The sequence below is a fragment of the Amblyomma americanum genome, chromosome 3 (genome assembly GCF_052857255.1).
Source record: "Amblyomma americanum isolate KBUSLIRL-KWMA chromosome 3, ASM5285725v1, whole genome shotgun sequence".
In the NCBI taxonomy this organism is placed as follows: Eukaryota; Metazoa; Arthropoda; class Arachnida; order Ixodida; family Ixodidae; genus Amblyomma; species Amblyomma americanum.
The window spans coordinates 196,788,858-196,808,071 of record NC_135499.1 but is presented as its reverse complement, the minus strand read 5'-3'; the positions used below and the strand labels follow the sequence as shown (position 1 = coordinate 196,808,071).

General features: G+C 49.5%; 1 protein-coding gene and 1 non-coding gene across 2 annotated transcripts in view; one reads left to right on the top strand and one right to left on the bottom strand.

Moving 5' to 3' along the window:
- Positions 1-9,547: 9,547 nt before the first annotated feature.
- Positions 9,548-9,620, bottom strand: TRNAV-UAC (transfer RNA valine (anticodon UAC)). The gene has a single exon. It is a non-coding gene; the product is annotated as a tRNA-Val (tRNA).
- Kap-alpha3 (karyopherin alpha3) overlaps positions 9,615-19,214 on the top strand; it is a 40,884-nt gene continuing 31,284 nt past the window's right edge. The window contains exons 1-5 of the mRNA XM_077659512.1: positions 9,615-10,401; positions 17,423-17,628; positions 17,829-17,924; positions 18,880-18,965; positions 19,098-19,184. Of these exons, the coding sequence (XP_077515638.1) occupies positions 10,336-10,401; positions 17,423-17,628; positions 17,829-17,924; positions 18,880-18,965; positions 19,098-19,184 (541 nt within the window). The 5' untranslated portion in view covers positions 9,615-10,335. The remainder of the gene's footprint in view (positions 10,402-17,422; positions 17,629-17,828; positions 17,925-18,879; positions 18,966-19,097; positions 19,185-19,214) is intronic.

Genomic DNA, 19,214 nt, shown 5'->3' with positions numbered 1-19,214 from the left:
CATAGCCATCTCCTCCCACGGTCACCCTCCTCCTTCCACAGTAACCGCTCTCCGGCTGGTTCCCGTGGCAGCCACCTTCCGGTTGAGCATTCGTCTTTTCTCGACATAGCCATCTCCTCCCACGGTCACCCTCCTCCTTCCACAGTAACCGCTCTCCGGCTGGTTCCCGTGGCAGCCACCTTCCGGTTGAGTATACCTCTGTTCTCGACATAGCCATCTCTTTCCACGGTAACCCTCCCCCTCTTTTCACGGTATAACCGTTCTCCGAGTGGTTCCCGTGGCAGCCACCTTCCGGTTGATCATTCCTTTGTTCTCGACATAGTCATCTCCTTCCACGGCAAGCCTCCTCCTTCCATAGTTACCGCTCTCCGTCTGGCTCCCTTGGCAGCCACCTACCTGTTGAGCATTCCTGTGTTCTCGACATATCCATCTTCTTTGGTAACCTTCCTCCTCCTAGCTTCCACGTACGGTAACCGCTTTCCGGCTGGTTCCAGTGGCAGCCACCTTCCGGTTGAGCATTCCTCTGTTCTCGACATAGCCACCTCCTTCCACGGTAACCGCTCTCCGGCTAGTTCCCGTGGCAGCCACCTTCCGGTTGGGCATTCCTCTGTTCTCGACATAGCCACCTCCTTCCACGGTAACCGCTCTCCGGCTGGTTCCCGTGGCAGCCACCTTCCGGTTGAGCATTCCTCTGTTCTCGACATAGCCACCTCCTTCTACGGTAACCGCTCTCCGGCTGGTTCCCGTGGCAGCCACCTTCCGGTTGAGCATTCCTCTGTCCTCGACATAGCCACCTCCTTCCACGGTAACCCTCCTCCTCCTTCCACGGTAACCGCTCTCCGGCTGGTTCCCGTGGCAGCCACCTTCCGGTTGAGCATTCCTCTATTCTCGACATAGCCACCTCTTTCCACGGTAACCCTCCTCCTCCTTCCACGGTAACCGCTCTCCGGCTGGTTCCCGTGGCAGCCACCTTCCGGTTGAGCATTGCTCTGTTCTCGACATAGCCATCTCTTTCCACGTTAACCCTCCTCCTCCCACGCTAACCGCTCTCCGGCTGGTTTCCGTGGCAGCCACCTTCCGGTTGAGCATTCCTTTGTTCTCGACATAGTCATCTCCTTCCACGGCAAGCCTCCTCCTTCCATAGTTACCGCTCTCCGTCTGGCTCCCTTGGCAGCCACCTACCTGTTGAGCATTCCTGTGTTCTCGACATATCCATCTTCTTTGGTAACCTTCCTCCTCCTAGCTTCCACGTACGGTAACCGCTTTCCGGCTGGTTCCAGTGGCAGCCACCTTCCGGTTGAGCATTGCTCTGTTCTCGACATAGCCACCTCCTTCCACGGTAACCGCTCTCCGGCTAGTTCCCGTGGCAGCCACCTTCCGGTTGGGCATTCCTCTGTTCTCGACATAGCCACCTCCTTCCACGGTAACCGCTCTCCGGCTGGTTCCCGTGGCAGCCACCTTCCGGTTGAGCATTCCTCTGTTCTCGACATAGCCACCTCCTTCTACGGTAACCGCTCTGCGGCTGGTTCCCGTGGCAGCCACCTTCCGGTTGAGCATTCCTCTGTCCTCGACATAGCCACCTCCTCCCACGGTCACCCTCCTCCTTCCACAGTAACCGCTCTCCGGCTGGTTCCCGTGGCAGCCACCTTCCGGTTGAGCATTCGTCTTTTCTCGACATAGCCATCTCCTCCCACGGTCACCCTCCTCCTTCCACAGTAACCGCTCTCCGGCTGGTTCCCGTGGCAGCCACCTTCCGGTTGAGTATACCTCTGTTCTCGACATAGCCATCTCTTTCCACGGTAACCCTCCCCCTCTTTTCACGGTATAACCGTTCTCCGAGTGGTTCCCGTGGCAGCCACCTTCCGGTTGATCATTCCTTTGTTCTCGACATAGTCATCTCCTTCCACGGCAAGCCTCCTCCTTCCATAGTTACCGCTCTCCGTCTGGCTCCCTTGGCAGCCACCTACCTGTTGAGCATTCCTGTGTTCTCGACATATCCATCTTCTTTGGTAACCTTCCTCCTCCTAGCTTCCACGTACGGTAACCGCTTTCCGGCTGGTTCCAGTGGCAGCCACCTTCCGGTTGAGCATTCCTCTGTTCTCGACATAGCCACCTCCTTCCACGGTAACCGCTCTCCGGCTAGTTCCCGTGGCAGCCACCTTCCGGTTGGGCATTCCTCTGTTCTCGACATAGCCACCTCCTTCCACGGTAACCGCTCTCCGGCTGGTTCCCGTGGCAGCCACCTTCCGGTTGAGCATTCCTCTGTTCTCGACATAGCCACCTCCTTCTACGGTAACCGCTCTCCGGCTGGTTCCCGTGGCAGCCACCTTCCGGTTGAGCATTCCTCTGTTCTCGACATAGCCACCTCCTTCTACGGTAACCGCTCTCCGGCTGGTTCCCGTGGCAGCCACCTTCCGGTTGAGCATTCCTCTGTCCTCGACATAGCCACCTCCTTCCACGGTAACCCTCCTCCTCCTTCCACGGTAACCGCTCTCCGGCTGGTTCCCGTGGCAGCCACCTTCCGGTTGAGCATTCCTCTATTCTCGACATAGCCACCTCTTTCCACGGTAACCCTCCTCCTCCTTCCACGGTAACCGCTCTCCGGCTGGTTCCCGTGGCAGCCACCTTCCGGTTGAGCATTGCTCTGTTCTCGACATAGCCATCTCTTTCCACGGTAACCCTCCTCCTCCTCCCACGCTAACCGCTCTCCGGCTGGTTTCCGTGGCAGCCACCTTCCGGTTGAGCATTCCTCTGTTCTCGACATAGCCATCTCTTTCCACGGTAACCCTCCTCCTCCCACGCTAACCGCTCTCCGGCTGGTTCGCGTGGCAGCCACCTTCCCGTTGAGCATTCCTCTGTTCTCGACATAGCCACCTCCTTCCACGGTAACCGCTCTCCGGCTAGTTCCCGTGGCAGCCACCTTCCGGTTGAGCATTCCTTTGTTCTCGACATAGCCACCTCTTTCCACGGTAACCCTCCTCCTCCCACGCTAACCGCTCTCCGGCTGGTTTCCGTGGCAGCCACCTTCCGGTTGAGCATTCCTCTGTTCTCGACATAGCCATCTCTTTCCACGGTAACCCTCCTCCTCCCACGCTAACCGCTCTCCGGCTGGTTCGCGTGGCAGCCACCTTCCCGTTGAGCATTCCTCTGTTCTCGACATAGCCACCTCCTTCCACGGTAACCGCTCTCCGGCTGGTTCCCGTGGCAGCCACCTTCCGGTTGAGCATTCCTCTATTCTCGACATAGCCACCTCTTTCCACGGTAACCCTCCTCCTCCTCCCACGCTAACCGCTCTCCGGCTGGTTTCCGTGGCAGCCACCTTCCGGTTGAGCATTCCTCTGTTCTCGACATAGCCATCTCTTTCCACGGTAACCCTCCTCCTCCCACGCTAACCGCTCTCCGGCTGGTTCGCGTGGCAGCCACCTTCCCGTTGAGCATTCCTCTGTTCTCGACATAGCCACCTCCTTCCACGGTAACCGCTCTCCGGCTAGTTCCCGTGGCAGCCACCTTCCGGTTGAGCATTCCTTTGTTCTCGACATAGCCACCTCTTTCCACGGTAACCCTCCTCCTCCTTCCACGCTAAACGCTCTCCGGCTGGTTCCCATGGCAGCCACCTTCCGGTTGAGCATTCCTCTGTTCTCGACATAGCCACCTCTTTCCACGGTAACCCTCCTCCTCCTCCCACGCTAACCGCTCTCCGGCTGGTTCCCGTGGCAGCCACCTTCCGGTTGAGCATTCCTCTGTTCTCGACATAGCCACCTCTTTCCACGGTAACCCTCCTCCTCCTCCCACGCTAACCGCTCTCCGGCTGGTTCCCGTGGCAGCCACCTTCCGGTTGAGCATTCCTCTGTTCTCGACATAGCCACCTCTTTCCACGGTAACCCTCCTCCCACGCTAACCGCTCTCCGGCTGGTTCCCGTGGCAGCCACCTCTTTCCACGGTAACCCTCCTTCCACGGTAACCGCTCTTCGGCTGGTTCCCGTGGCAACCACCTTGCGGTGGAGCATTCCTCTTTCCTCGACATAGCCGTCTATTTCCACGGTAACCCTTCTCCTCCTCCCACGCTAACCGCTCTCCGGCTGGTTCCTGTGGCAGCCACCTTCCGGTTGAGCATTCCTCTGTTCTCGACATAGCCACCTCTTTCCACGGTAACCCTCCTCCTCCTCCCACGCTAACCGCTCTCCGGCTGGTTCGCGTGGCAGCCATCTTCCGGTTGAGCATTCCTCTGTTCTCGACATAGCCACCTCTTTCCACGGTAACCCTCCTCCTCCTCCCACGCTAACCGCTCTCCGGCTGGTTCCCGTGGCAGCCACCTTCCGGTTGAGCATTCCTCTGTTCTCGACATAGCCACCTCTTTCCACGGTAACCCTTCTCCTCCTCCCACGCTAACCGCTCTCCGGCTGGTTCGCGTGGCAGCCACCTTCCGGTTGAGCATTCCTCTGTTCTCGACATAGCCACCTTTTTCCACGGTAACCCTCCTCCTCCTCCCACGCTAACCGCTCTCCGGCTGGTTCGCGTGGCAGCCATCTTCCGGTTGAGCATTCCTCTGTTCTCGACATAGCCACCTCTTTCCACGGTAACCCTCCTCCTCCTCCCATGCTAACCGCTCTCCGGCTGGTTCCCGTGGCAGCCACCTTCCGGTTGAGCATTCCTCTGTTCTCGACATAGCCACCTCTTTCCACGGTAGCCCTCCTCCTCCTCCCACGCTAACCGCTCTCCGGCTGGTTCGCGTGGCAACCACTTTGCGGTTGAGCATTCCTCTGTTCTCGACATAGCCACCTCTTTCCACGGTAGCCCTCCTCCTCCTCCCACGCTAACCGCTCTCCGGCTGGTTCGCGTGGCAACCACCTTCCGGTGGAGCATTCCTCTTTCCTAGCATCTCTTTCCACGGTAACCCTCCTCCTTCCACGGTAACCGCTCTTCGGCTGGTTCCCGTGGCAACAACCTTGCGGTGGAGCATTCCTCTTTCCTCGACATAGCCGTCTCTTTCCACGGTAACCCTCCTCCTTCTTCCACAGTAACCGCTTTTCGGCCAGTTCCCGTGGCAGCCACCTTCCGGTTGAGCGTTCCTCTGTTCTCGGCATAGCCGTCTCTTTCCTCGGTAACCCTCCTCCTCCTTCCACGGTAACCGCTCTTCGGCTGGTTCCCGTGGCAGCCACCTTCCAGTGGAGCATTCCTCTTTCCTCGACATAGCCGTCTCTTTCCACGGTAACCCTCCTCCTCCTTCTACGGTAACCGCTCTTCGGCCGGTTCCCGTGACAGCCACCTCCCGGTTGAGCGTTCCTGTGTTCTCGACATAGCCATCTCTTTCCACGGTAACCCTCCTCCTCCTCCCACGCTAACCGCTCTCCGGCTGGTTCGCGTGGCAACCACCTTCCGGTGGAGCATTCCTCTTTCCTAGCATCTCTTTCCACGGTAACCCTCCTCCTTCCACGGTAACCGCTCTTCGGCTGGTTCCCGTGGCAACAACCTTGCGGTGGAGCATTCCTCTTTCCTCGACATAGCCGTCTCTTTCCACGGTAACCCTCCTCCTTCTTCCACAGTAACCGCTTTTCGGCCAGTTCCCGTGGCAGCCACCTTCCGGTTGAGCGTTCCTCTGTTCTCGGCATAGCCGTCTCTTTCCTCGGTAACCCTCCTCCTCCTTCCACGGTAACCGCTCTTCGGCTGGTTCCCGTGGCAGCCACCTTCCAGTGGAGCATTCCTCTTTCCTCGACATAGCCGTCTCTTTCCACGGTAACCCTCCTCCTCCTTCTACGGTAACCGCTCTTCGGCCGGTTCCCGTGACAGCCACCTCCCGGTTGAGCGTTCCTGTGTTCTCGACATAGCCATCTCTTTCCACGGTAGCCCTCCTCCTCCTCCCACGCTAACCGCTCTCCGGCTGGTTCGCGTGGCAACCACCTTCCGGTGGAGCATTCCTCTTTCCTAGCATCTCTTTCCACGGTAACCCTCCTCCTTCCACGGTAACCGCTCTTCGGCTGGTTCCCGTGGCAACAACCTTGCGGTGGAGCATTCCTCTTTCCTCGACATAGCCGTCTCTTTCCACGGTAACCCTCCTCCTTCTTCCACAGTAACCGCTTTTCGGCCAGTTCCCGTGGCAGCCACCTTCCGGTTGAGCGTTCCTCTGTTCTCGGCATAGCCGTCTCTTTCCTCGGTAACCCTCCTCCTCCTTCCACGGTAACCGCTCTTCGGCTGGTTCCCGTGGCAACCACCTTCCAGTGGAGCATTCCTCTTTCCTCGACATAGCCGTCTCTTTCCACGGTAACCCTCCTCCTCCTTCTACGGTAACCGCTCTTCGGCCGGTTCCCGTGACAGCCACCTCCCGGTTGAGCGTTCCTGTGTTCTCGACATAGCCATCTCTTTCCACGGTAACCCTCCTCCTCCTTCCACGGTAACCGCTCTTCGGCTGGTTCCCGTGGCAGCCACCTTCCGGTTGAGCGTTCCTGTGTTCTCGACATAGCTGTCTCTTTCCTCGGTAACCCTCCTCCTCATTCCACTGTAACCACTCTTCGGCTGGTTCCCGTGGCAGCCACCTTCCGGTTGAGCGTTCCTGTGTTCTCGACATAGCCATCACTTTCCACGGTAACCCTCCTCCTCATTCCACGGTAACCGCTCTTCGGCTGGTTCGCGTGGCAGCCACCTTCCGGTTGAGCGTTCCTGTGTTCTCGACATAGCCATCACTTTCCACGGTAACCCTCCTCCTTCTTCCACGGTAACCGCTCTTCGGCTGGTTCCCGTTGCAACTCCTGTCCGGCTGCGCATTCTAGCATTCTTGCCGTACACTCCTTTTTTCTGGGTAACCGCCCTCCGGTACCTCATTCCTCCACTCTCACACCATATACCCTCCTTCCATGGTAACCAGCAATCGAGAGCCACTGTACGGTTGGGTAGTCCTCCTTCCTTCTCTCTTCCTACTACTATAATCACCCTCCGGATGGTTCTGGTGGTAACCGTGGACCCTGCATTCCTCTGTTGGCATGCCCACCTCCTACCATGATAACCGTACATTCTGTGCGATTCCCATGGCAACCACGGTTACGCACTATAGTAGTAGTAGTAGTACTACTACTACTACTACTACTACTACTACTACTACTACTACTACAACGTGAAACACAGGGAATGGGCATTGTGACAACTGTCACTGTAAAAGAACTCCCATAATCTTTGTAAAGGCACCTATTGTGAAATTTTCTCGACCGGAGCGCGTGTTTTGAACATTAGCAAGCAGCATCGGCGACGATCAAGAAAACGAAACTTCCCGGAGGAGGCCGAAGAAGCTCCCATATGCTTTAGCCACTACCTCAACCACTGCTAAATACATCATTATAACGACTCTAAAACCACAATTCGAAATTTTGCCTAAGGAAGATCTTGCTCTGCAGTCATCAAAATCGTACAAAAATCTCCAATACCCGCCAGATGATCACAGTGATCTGGGTCCCCGCCCAATTCTAATCATCCTGGAAGCGAGGCGGCGCACCAATTTTCCCGAGAATTCGTAGTTAAATGGGAGGTGCGCTACATCGAGCTCAGGTCGGCCAATAAGCGTTGTGACGTCCTGCATAGAAATTACATTCCAGTTCAAGAAAGACAGAGAATTGTACCCAGAGATCTAGGTTAAACACAAATCATCTGGTGGCAGCTCCAAACGCACACTTTAATTCTTCAGTCCGCATATTTACTCCAAACGGCTAGCTCCCAGTGCAGTTCGGCCCCGCCCGTTCTCTCTTCGGCATAGAGATGTACAGTAAGAAACCCTATGCGCTTCGGGCACCAAAAGGCGGATACACCTAGATACACCCAAGGAGCATATAACCTTGAATCAAGGCAAGCCATAGGAGAGCCTGCAACTCTCTACCCAATTGCAGTGGGCGGCCGCGCGGCCCACACCACCCCAAACTGCGCCTAAAAAGTTTACCTCCTCCTCGTCCTCGTCCTCCACACAGCAAACACGTACGGTAACTGTACGGCAAATGTGGCTAGGCAAGCCTGGGAGCGGTAGCAACAGCTACGCGTTAGCGTATTTGCAATACGGCTGCCCGGCTACGCTAAGCTTGTGGCAGTTGGTAGTATGCGGCGCGGTCGCCTTTTGCGCTCGTTAGACATGAATGTTTTGAACATCCCGCGCACGGCATCGCAGCCCTATTAGCCACCGACAACATGTGCCCAAGCATGGCTCAAGTTCGCGCATCCGCAGACGTGGTCAACGCGCGCAGCGCGCACGAGCGGCCGAAATCTTGTTCTCGCCCGCATTTTCACGCTCCGGCCTCAAAGTGCGGTAAAAATGTTCACAGTAATCCCATTGTTCGAGCTGATGCGATTTATAATATTCTAATTGAAAGTGCATACACTCACGCGCCTCTAATAAAAGGCAAATAACCTGTGCTAATTATAATGATAATTAAATGTGCGAAGCAAAAAAAAAAACGCTTGTTTGCTCTAGGCGATCGCCCGCATTTATAAGCCTACATCTCCGCGACCTGCACCGGTCTTTTAATGCGAAAGCATACCGTTAAGAGGTAAGCCGGCGGCGTACACTTGCAAATGAAAATCCCAGCGATGGCAAGAACAATAGGGTGACGTGATCAAGCGGCCAAATAAAGTTCACAGCAAAAGCCGAGCACCGCCACTTTAAACAATCCTATACATATCGTTCGTCTAATATACACCAGCCATTGGCTGACTTCCATATGGCGCCGCTTTTTCCGGTTTTCATACAAAAATTGTGAGGCAACAGTCTGTCATACAGCGTTCCGGGTGGTGTAAACATTTCTAGTTGCATACAGCTTACATGTGCTAGTCAAGTTGGAGGCTAGCTTGCAACAGGGATTCGAACCGATGACATACGAGCATTCACAGACTTCCGTACCAAAATTGGGGTGAAACAGTTCTTCGTAGAGCGCGCGTTCCCGGTGGTTTCATACGCGCGCGTGCTCGCATTCGTGGGTGGTGTTATGCTTTAAAAAAAGAACACTCACCGCATGAAATAATCTCAGTCCGCAAACCGCAGCCAACCGTCTGCATGTCTTGCGTCCACGACATATGCTTTGCATTCCCCACAATTAAGTAAGAAATCTTAAGAGTCGGCCAATTTTTTTTTTTTTTTTCAGCCATCGACGAGATGTGCGGTAGCAACTGGATCCGTTAACTCCGAAATACTTGGACCATGCCCATATTGTTCGATTCGATTTTCGAAAGGGTCGAAAATATGCCCAACGTGGCATAATTACATATAAATGCGCTCTGAGCGTTACTCATCATGACCTGACCAATGCAGCTACTAAAAAAATATCTTCGTTAGTGTCCAACTTTGGTGACGCATTGATCATGGCCTGGTATCCGTTTATACTGGGTAAGATTTCGAACCACAGTTCATGAAGCAAAGGCAAGAAAAAATGCGGCACCTACGAGCACCTTACCGCGACGTAATAATGCTCATGCAAATTTTCGCGCCTTATGCATTTCAAGTGCACAAAACAGAATAAAAACGCTTTATTGTGTTTTTATTCTATTATCTTTATAAAATGCGAAAACAAAAGTAGAGGCTTGGTTCCGCCCGGGATCGAACCGGGGACCTTTCGCGTGTAAAGCGAACGTGATAACCACTACACTACGGAACCAGCTGTTCTGTTCAGTTATAAAACTTGAATATAAACCTGTGTCCTAAATGCATTGTATAATTCGCATTAATTTTTGTATTTACGTGAGCTGACGACGCTGTTTTTTTTTTCTCTCAGCGCTTACTTTCTTTCCGAAGAACAGCCTTAGTTCAGTACTTCCGTATAATGCTAAGAACTGAGTTTTAGGTACAGCAGACAACACGGACTACTGACGAGACTGGCTGCGTGCTGCTGCATGTGCTGCATGCGCTTCATGAGTTCACGCGTAGTGTTGTCACGATTCTGCGCTTGTCATCCTTGTCGGTAGATTTATGAGCTAAACCTCTAATTCATAAAGCGGCCTGTAAAGTATCGCAGGAGTACAGCTGCAGTGATAACCCGAGGCATTCATTTTGTTTCTCGGCGAAATACAATTGGTGGTCTTCTAAACCTTCAGCTGAAACTTGCGATAGATGCCGCAAGTCTGGAAGTGTTTCATTGCAAAGCTTTGTTCAAGTTGTATTACAGCGCTCTGACGTGCATCACATTTTACGATTTAATTCTTTTCAAGTTTTTCGAACAAAACTTCCACACCGTCGATCCCAGCCTCGCAGCCTTGTTCTTCAAATACCTGTGACGTCATCAATGAAGTGCAGACCGGCATTTTGAAAGACGTGTTTGGTTCTGGAAGCGCCCGTTTTTCAAAGACTGCCGCGGCTAAATCAAAGAAGCCACCATGGCTACAGATGGTCTACAGAAGTCCAGGTTGCAGCACTTCAAAAACAAGGGCAAGGATCAAGAAGTGAGTGCAAGCCAGTGTTTTAATGCGGCGTTTTTGGCTGCGTAATCTTAAGCCTAACTGATTTGCCGTGCTCGGTGAAGGAGCTTGCTCGCGTTGGTAGAGTGAACGACCTGAGAAGTGCCATAGTGGCTCCATTGTAATTCACGGCGACGTTGTCTTAGAAGCCACACGACCTGCAAGCTGACTTCTTGTGGTGTGGCAGTTATGTGCCATGGAACTCTGGTCGCTTCTCTGTATTAGGCCTATTTGATGGTTCGAGGCAGAACTGAATCGTGCATTGCGCGGTTTTCGGATATGCTCTTCGCTTGTAACTGCGCATTAGTGTAAAAGTTTTTTCTATGACTAATTGTAGCGTGCTGATTTCAGGCTGTCACGTGGCAGTTTTGACATCCCTTCGCGGTGTAATCGTTCGCAACAGATCATATGAACGGCCTGGGGCGGTTGGTTGCGTCCACTGCGCATTTTTGTTGGTGTTTAGTGTGATCGACTTTGCCCAGCTGTTTTTGACGTATTTTGCTTTTTGGAATCACTCGTAGACTTGCGAATGCGCCTCGTAGACTTGCGAATGCGCCGTGTCAGCAGTTAAACGCCAAATCTGCGTTCTTCGCCCGTTGAGGCTTCGTAGATGAACTAAAATTAAATTTTGCGTCTCGAGAGCATCACGAGTGCGTTATTTGATTTATGTGCTTTCGGGTTCCTGTTTGATCGCTGAGCGCCCGGGTGTCTGCTCGTTCAGAATTGGCCTCGGTTCGCTCGTTTGGATGACCTGACACCGCTACGTCACCACGTGCGTCTGTAGTGCGCAGCGCGTTGTGCAGTCCATTGTCGGAAGCCGTGCGCATCGTGGCCAGCGCCGTTGGCTGGTCGACTAGCTGTCACCGATTGGTTGCCAGCGTTGCGATGAATGTGGCTAATTGATAAACTTGCGAATGACCATCGAAGCAAATAGTTGCAGTAAAAATTGCTAGAAAATTTGACATGCGCCATTCGCACTGCACGTGTAGCAGTGGCTGCATGGCACCATTCGCCGGGTGCCTTTACTTAAGTGCTTATCATACCGAAATAGTGTGCATTTAAAGCAATTTTGCCGTGGTTTCATGTTGTCATTAACTTACACTGCCGTGTCGAATCGAAAACGCGAACTATATCTCTCTATAAATTTGGATTTTAAGAAAGGAAAGATATTCTAATGACCTCTTCTTTCTTTCTTTTTTCACCACAAGATGTATTCGAGAAACCTTGGTACACACATACACAATAAAATTTAGCTTCTAAAATATGCGTATGATTCTTGATTCAAGGAAAGAGAACGTTTTATTTTGAGCAGCAGTATGCATTGCTAATTCATGTGTTGCTTCAGCTTGCTCATAGAGGAATTGTGCCCATTGCTTTGTGCCGTTTATGACGATATTTTTTCCCTGAGCTTGAGGTAGCAGTTTGCAAAGACATTTCAGTAAATGAGATGCTGACAAAACACCTGATGTTTTCATTTGAAGGCATGTCAGGAATTGCATGAAAGTTTTCCTGAGTAGTGTTTTGTGCTTAGTGGTCGGTATGTAAGGGGAGGGTACATGTATGATATGAAATGCACCTGGATGTAGTTATGCAGCTGTAAAGGAAAGCTGTACAGTCTTCTGGTATCTCTGTATTTTGTGTCTGTACTTTATTTGTGCATACTTGTATTTGGTAGCTGAGTGATTGCCAATTAAATTAAGGCTGTAGCCAGTGTATCCCTTTGATCAGTACATCCCTGTGAATTGGGTTATGAGTTGCGAGCCTGCACTGAGAGCTAAAACAGTGATGGAAGGAACAGAAGAGCTGAAATATTGCAGTTATTTTATGCCTGACATGACCCAGAGTCAACTTTGACATCATGACCATGATTCAACTGTCAAAACCGAAGCATAAGAGAGAAGCCCAATATAAATTATGTACTTGGCATAGTGGTAATTTATGTTTGCCAATGTCTTGCGCGTCATCACCAAGAAAGAACACGCAACCAAAGTTGGTGTCCATACGCTTTGAGTTGAGACTACCGTTTATCAGTCTTGTGCATTACATGTCCTTTCCAGAGGCCACTTCATCATATTAATTTGAGTTTATGCTCACAATAATAAATATGTTGAGTCATAAAATTGCTGACAACTGTACTACTACCTTACCTTTTATAATGTGACAGGAACCTTATCTGAAGTATGTAAAAAAAATTGCATTCTGTGGACTGTTAATGCCATATGTTGTCCATAGTTAAAACACTGTTTTAACTATAGTTTTAACTTAGGTTTGTTTACAGTAGTCGCTGTTTATTGATTATGTTCAGTCTTCACGCCATTGTGCTACATGGAAACAAAAATGAGGATAGAATCTCCTGAAACAGAATGTGCAAACCAGGCCATAAGGCAGACTGAGTAACATTTTAATTCATCACCTTCAGTGTCAATGTTGTGCAGTAAAGCTTTAGGTGATTAGCGAGGTGTTTAGTTTTGCCTGTCTGCATTTTGTTCCTGTCTTTGGAATAATCTTTGGCGATACGAGTCAAGTTAAGAGGTTCCGTGTAAATCATTGATGCATGTTGTGTAGACATGGAAAGGTTAATTTAATAGCATAACTAAAAAAAAGTGGCCACCGATTTAACCAACTTAGATACGCTATCATGTTTGACCTTCTTTAGCTTTGTTTTTATCTGTTTAGGTTTTCCTGTGCTTGAAAAATCGAGTTGCACCCGAAGTTTCTTGCAGTTGTTCCTCGGCTTTCCTCTTGTGACAAGCTGCCTGAGCTCCTCGTTGCGATTTGAGTCAGTGTTTCCTCTGTTCGGTGGTCTCTGAATCCACTTGTGCTCCTCTCTACTGCACATTCCTCCAGTGACTTCTTTCGCCGCTTCTTTCTCACTCTTCTTCGCGTTTCTTTCTGCTCATTTGTTTCCGCATACTGTTTAGCCAGGTTGTTCTGTCTTCGTTGTTCTACTTCGGCTTGCCGCCTCACTGTATTGACTGTATCGGTTGACTCACATTGGCGCACTCTTTTTTTGCGTTGCTGTTTATCTCTCCATGCACGTCATTTGGCTTCGGAATTTGTCGAAGGACCAGCTTCATCTTTGATTTACCGTTGGTTGCGCTACACGTTCCTCTGGCGGCTTCATCCCCTGCCTCTTTCTGGCATCTTCATGCGCATGCAACCATGCTTCTCGCTTTTCATCTTCACACCCTCCCTCCACTTGGCTGCAGCTGGCGTGATGCCCTCCTCCTGTTGGTTGCAGCTGACACAATGCTCCTCTGAGCTTACTTGAGCTTCCTCTCATTGGCAGCAGCTGCTGCGGTGCTCTTCTGAGCTTACCAGAGTTACTCTGAGCTTCATGTGGACATAGCGGCTTTTTTGCTAGTGACTCTTCTAGTGCTAGTGCACCAATAGTGTGGTGCGAAGGGAGGCCGCCGCAGTGGCTCAGTAGTTATAGTGCCTGGCTGCTGACCCGAAAGACGTGGGTTCGATACCGCCCACGGCAGTCGCATTCAGTTGGAGGCGAAATATTAGAGGCTCGTGTTCTGTGCGATGTTAGCGCACTTTAACCCCAGGTGGTCGAAATTTCTGGAGCCCCTCACTACAGTGTCCCTCACAACCCGAGTCGCTTTGGGACAAACTCCCATAAACCATACTAAACCAATGCAGTGCAAAGGTGAAGCTTCAGAATTGCATAGCTGCCGTGGTGGCTCACTGGTTATGGTGCATAGTGGCTGACCCGAAAGAAGTGCGTTTCATCCTGGCTGCGACAGTCGCATTTCGGAGAGGTGAAGTGCTGGAGTGTGTGAGTGGAGTGTGCAATGTCAGTGCACGTTTAAGTACTCCAGGTAGTAGAGATTCTCCAGAGCCCTTCACTGCTTCATCCCTCGTAGCCAGAGTCGCTCTGGGACATTAAACTCCAGAAAACCAATGAGAATTGAAGATGCATGCTGCCACTGTAGTGTGATTGACCTTGTGGCTTTTGTTGCATTATTTGTATCTTACAGAGGTGTTTGTAGAAATGATTGCATTTCATCTTTATGTACCATGTTAGTATAGATTAGAGCACTGCACAGGCCGTAATTATTGGCGTGGGCTCGGCCCGAGCTCAATACCCCCTACCGTTATGCTCAGGATAATGGTAATAGCAAACACATTCTTTACAAATATTGTTTTCGCACACTACGATCTGTGTGCGGTTAAACAATGTATACTTTGTGTGTTGTAGCGGGTTATAATGGGTTAAACAATGTATACTTTGTGTGTTGTAGCGGGTTATAATGGGTTCCATAACTATAGGAAAGGCCTGGAAGGGAATGGAATGTTGCTTCTGCTCCAGATATGGAATGGAAATGGAGAAGGGCCTATTTTATGGAGAATGAATTTGGAGTCGTTTTATTTCTCTACAAATATTTACTCACTGAGCACCAATACCAAGGTGGTGCTAAAAACAGCGCAAACTATGAACCAAGGGTTAGCACGTGTAGGAGGAGAACTCGTTACATTGAACCTAATGGCTTTCCCACGCCATTTCACAGTACTCCCTCTCTGATTCGTTGGTGGCTAATTTCCCATGCAGCAATACCCAATCAGATGTGTACATCTCCCTCACCTTGATTGGCGTATGCATTCTGGTAATCTGTAACTTCGAAGTGTCACTGTCCACTAGTGATTGCCTGTGGATAGTCTGTGGGTTTGGATTATGAGTCATCCTCATGAGTGGATCAGAGAGAAGATGTATGGTTGGTGTAGTGCACTCAGCCAGCTGCATTGTGGGTTATCGTGGAAGCCTCAGCTTGGTACAGTTCTTGTCTTTCTCGGAAGTTTGTGCATCCAAATGTTGCATATAAGTTCATCTTATTTAACTGCAAATTTCGATGCGTAAACAAGCATTTACTCTTCCTCGTTCTGTGTAATCATGTATCCAGCTGCCATGTTTTGTTTTTTTTCTAATTGAAATAGCACTAAGTCGGACAGTGTAGCATTTATTTCTGAAAAAAGTCCCTTATGCGCGTCTGCTTATATGGACTAGACCCTATTACGCTAGGTTCCCATGGTCGAACTCAACAAGCCACTGGGCAAGCAAGTTGCCTGTTATCTCCCTACCCCCTCTAATCTTATGCCTAGTGATACAAGTATCAGTAAGGGAAGAGAGCATGTTATGCACGACGCCATTGTTGATCTCCAGTTAAACCTTCCATTTTTTTTTTTTCCACGTCATAGTCAACTCAATAAGCCACTTGGCAAACAAGTCATCTTTCATCCCCATACCTCCTCTAAAGTTATGCCTAATGTCACACTCGACGAATAAAAACGTCATGCATCATCCAGACCGGACATTTGTGTTGTGCCTATAGCATATGAGAACACTGGTCCTGAAGTACTGCACCTGGAGAGTTTTCACGATGAATAACGGCAGCTGAGGGTTGCTGCTATCTATGCAGGTGCTTGGAATAATGGTAACATGAAGCTTACTGCACCATTGGCATGCGTTTTTGATGGCCACTAATGAAATTTTTGCCGCCTTTTCATGCATCCCACATTTTTTTATTTTTCTGTGGGGTGCCGCTGCACTCTTTCCATAGAAGGAAGGGGAGAGGGTATTATGAAGGCTTGGATACACTTGTCATTCTCCACTGAAGCTGCTGAAGCTGTAAGGCCATGGTTGTTCGTTTTCTGAGACCCAATGGCATTGCTTGCAAACTTGTTATGACAGTGGCACTTCTTTCGTTCATAATAAACGAGTCTTCATTTGTAATTATGCTCTACTATAGCTGTAATAAGTGCATGCATGTACTTCATAATATTATGGTTTCATATTTATTCATGATTGCCCTCTTGTATAGCTATTATGATTCGTTACATGGACACACTTTGTAGCGTGCCATTGTACCATAGTCAAAGGAATGAAGCTTCTCTATCTGGCAGTAAGAATTAGCTTATGCTTTCCGTTTCAAGTAATTCAAAGAAATGAAAGGTGTAGTCTTCTGTTTATATTCTGTTTAAAATTTATGGCCCTATTGTGTGGCACTGTCACCATGCATATAACACATTTATATTTTAACAATGTCAATAAGTTACATTAGCTGCTTCACTTTCAAATTGTGCCGTCAGCATGGCACAGAATTCAGCTTTTTGAAGATTGTTTGCACATTTGTAACCTTCAGGTTTTGGTATATTTTTAATGGGGAAATTAAAAAGCTTTTGTTCAAGTTTCTGAAATGTTAAAATATTTTTTTATTTACTGAGACTGCCGCATTTGTTGAACTGTTGATTGTGAGTGCGCTGAGCTCCCCCTGAAGGGACAGAGCCGGCGGTAGCCATTTGCTTTGGAAACAAGAGGCCTCCAGACTGCCTGATGCAACTGCTTTGGGTGAGGGAAAGCGGTTTCAGCCCCCTTGTAAAGTGGGGTCCTCCTCCCTCTCTGATGAGTGAGAGTGAACCCGGGAAGGCGGTCATGGGAGGGCTTGGGAGGCAGTCAGTTCACCTCTGAAATAAATTACCATTTTTGTGATTCACGTAATAAATAGTTTGTTGTGTTGTTGTAAAAAGGAGCTACAGCACATAACTACAGCAATGTGGGAAAATGCTTTAAATGAAGTTAGGTATGGGCTAATCATACCGTCCATTGGACATAATTAACAACAGTGCAATCCAAAAGAAAGTATTCGAAGAATGGTCTCGTTCAGGAGCTGCATCTGCTTAAAGAGGCAACATTGTTGTAGAAGATACTGGATGCTTGGTTTACTAAAAGTTGAAGCTACATGATGAGTTAGATAGTGCTTAGTCTTTGGTTCCTTTGGCATTGGTTGTAGAGCGAGTGGAAACAAGTGACATTTGAAAGTGTAGCTTTGACAAATCTTGCAACACTGCCCCATTTCAAGCAACTCTGAGGTCCTTGTTTTTCTTATGGACACTGCACAAGGCGTGCAGAACTATTGCAGAAGGTGTTGCAAAAGCATCTGGTTTTATTGAACATCTGCAGGTCAGTCGCAGCTGTAACTGTGCTGGTGGCTTTGTTTTACAGGAGATGCGAAGGAGGCGCAATGAAGTGACTGTGGAATTAAGGAAGAACAAGAGGGACGAATCACTGCTCAAGAGGCGTAACGTGCCGCAAGTGGACTCCACGGATGACGAAGAAGTTGATCGGGGCCACCCGGACCTTCAGGCTATTGTGCACAACGCAAGCAGTGGCGACCCCAATGTCCAACTTAGTGCAGTCCAGTCAGCCAGGTAACAGGCTGCAATCCAGCCAATGCTTACCAGAACAAGCAGAGTCACAACCATATTGCTGCAGATACATGCGTGGCTGTGCTGAATATTGGGGTCACCATTGAGGAGTGTTCCAATGAGGGACACCTTCCCTTTTTTGCACAGGGATTATTTGTCTGGCGGAACAAGAGTGAACTAATGCGCATCATTTCCTTTCTCAGGAGGCTACTCTCAAGCGATCGTAATCCGCCTATTGACGATCTGATCAACTCTGGAATCCTGCCCATCTTAGTTGAGGCCTTACGGAGGCATGACAAGTAAGTGCTTCATTGTTATTGGTCTGATTGGTGATTTTGATGTAGATTTATTGACACTGTATTAGCATAAACGAGTGAATTGAATGGAAAAAAATTGAGGAAAGAATTTACTGACCACTACCATGCCTGTGTAATGTGACACTCTGCGACAGCAGTTTGCAGAGATGAGTATGCCTTTCTTCATTTTTATTCTCTCTAGAATATTCCATATTCAGTAATGTCAGTCTTGGCGCAACCAGACTGTAACATGGCGAAAGAAAGTCACAAGCACTAGTTTGTGCTGTTGTGTTAAGTAAGAGGGTGGCATGAATTCATTCAGTGGTGGTTGGTGCAAGTGCTACTTTGCTCTGCTGTGCGCAGAGGGTGCCACGAAACCGTTCATGGCGCTTGGCCACTTCAGCAGCACTGCGCCACTCCGCTTATCTCCTTTCCTTCCCTCGCACACCTTCGTCTTTCGACGCCAATGTCGTGAACGCTGCAGAACTGAGAAGTGTGCCCACAAGTGATGCCACACTGAAACATTAAGACGGGGAGGATTCATTAATAGATGTGAAATAAATGCTGGGTTGGTTCTTTTTTAAATATTGCTGTGACAGCTCTATAGGACTACATGTACAGTTGCTAAAATTTGCTATCATGAATATGCCTAGTTTTTGTTTGTACTGTCCCCAAGCAAATACATGAGGCACAGGAAGTTTTTCTCACGCCATTCTTTTTGAAAAGGGGACAGATGGAGATGCAGTTTTTTTACGTTTATTTTTGTTTTCTAGTTGTATCTATTGCTTGGATGATTCATACCCTCTCGTTTGTCATACCACTGTGCAACGTTACTAGTATGCACAACATTTTGTCTTGTTGACATTACTCAGCTGGATAAATATTTATTTTCCACTCATGTATTGCTGAAATCAAGGGTGTTTGTACAGAAAGTTCAAAGGGATGCAAATTTTTTCAGCCCTTCATTACAGTTTGAGGCTGCCTGGGCACTAACAAATATAGCCTCAGGAACATCGCAGCAAACACAGGCAGTTGTGAATGCAGGTGAGTTTATTTCCTGTGTGCACTTTTGCCTTCTTAAGCAGTATTTCCAGTGTGTGCTGTGCTTTGCAAGCTTATTCTTCATTATTAAACCTTCCTTTGTATGTCTCTCCGTGACTGTTTATCTATGCCCAGATGCAGTACCACTTTTCCTGGACTTGTTGAGGTCACCCCACCAGAATGTCTGCGAACAAGCAGTTTGGGCATTAGGCAACATAATTGGTAAGTACATTAGCTTTTCTACTGGTAGCA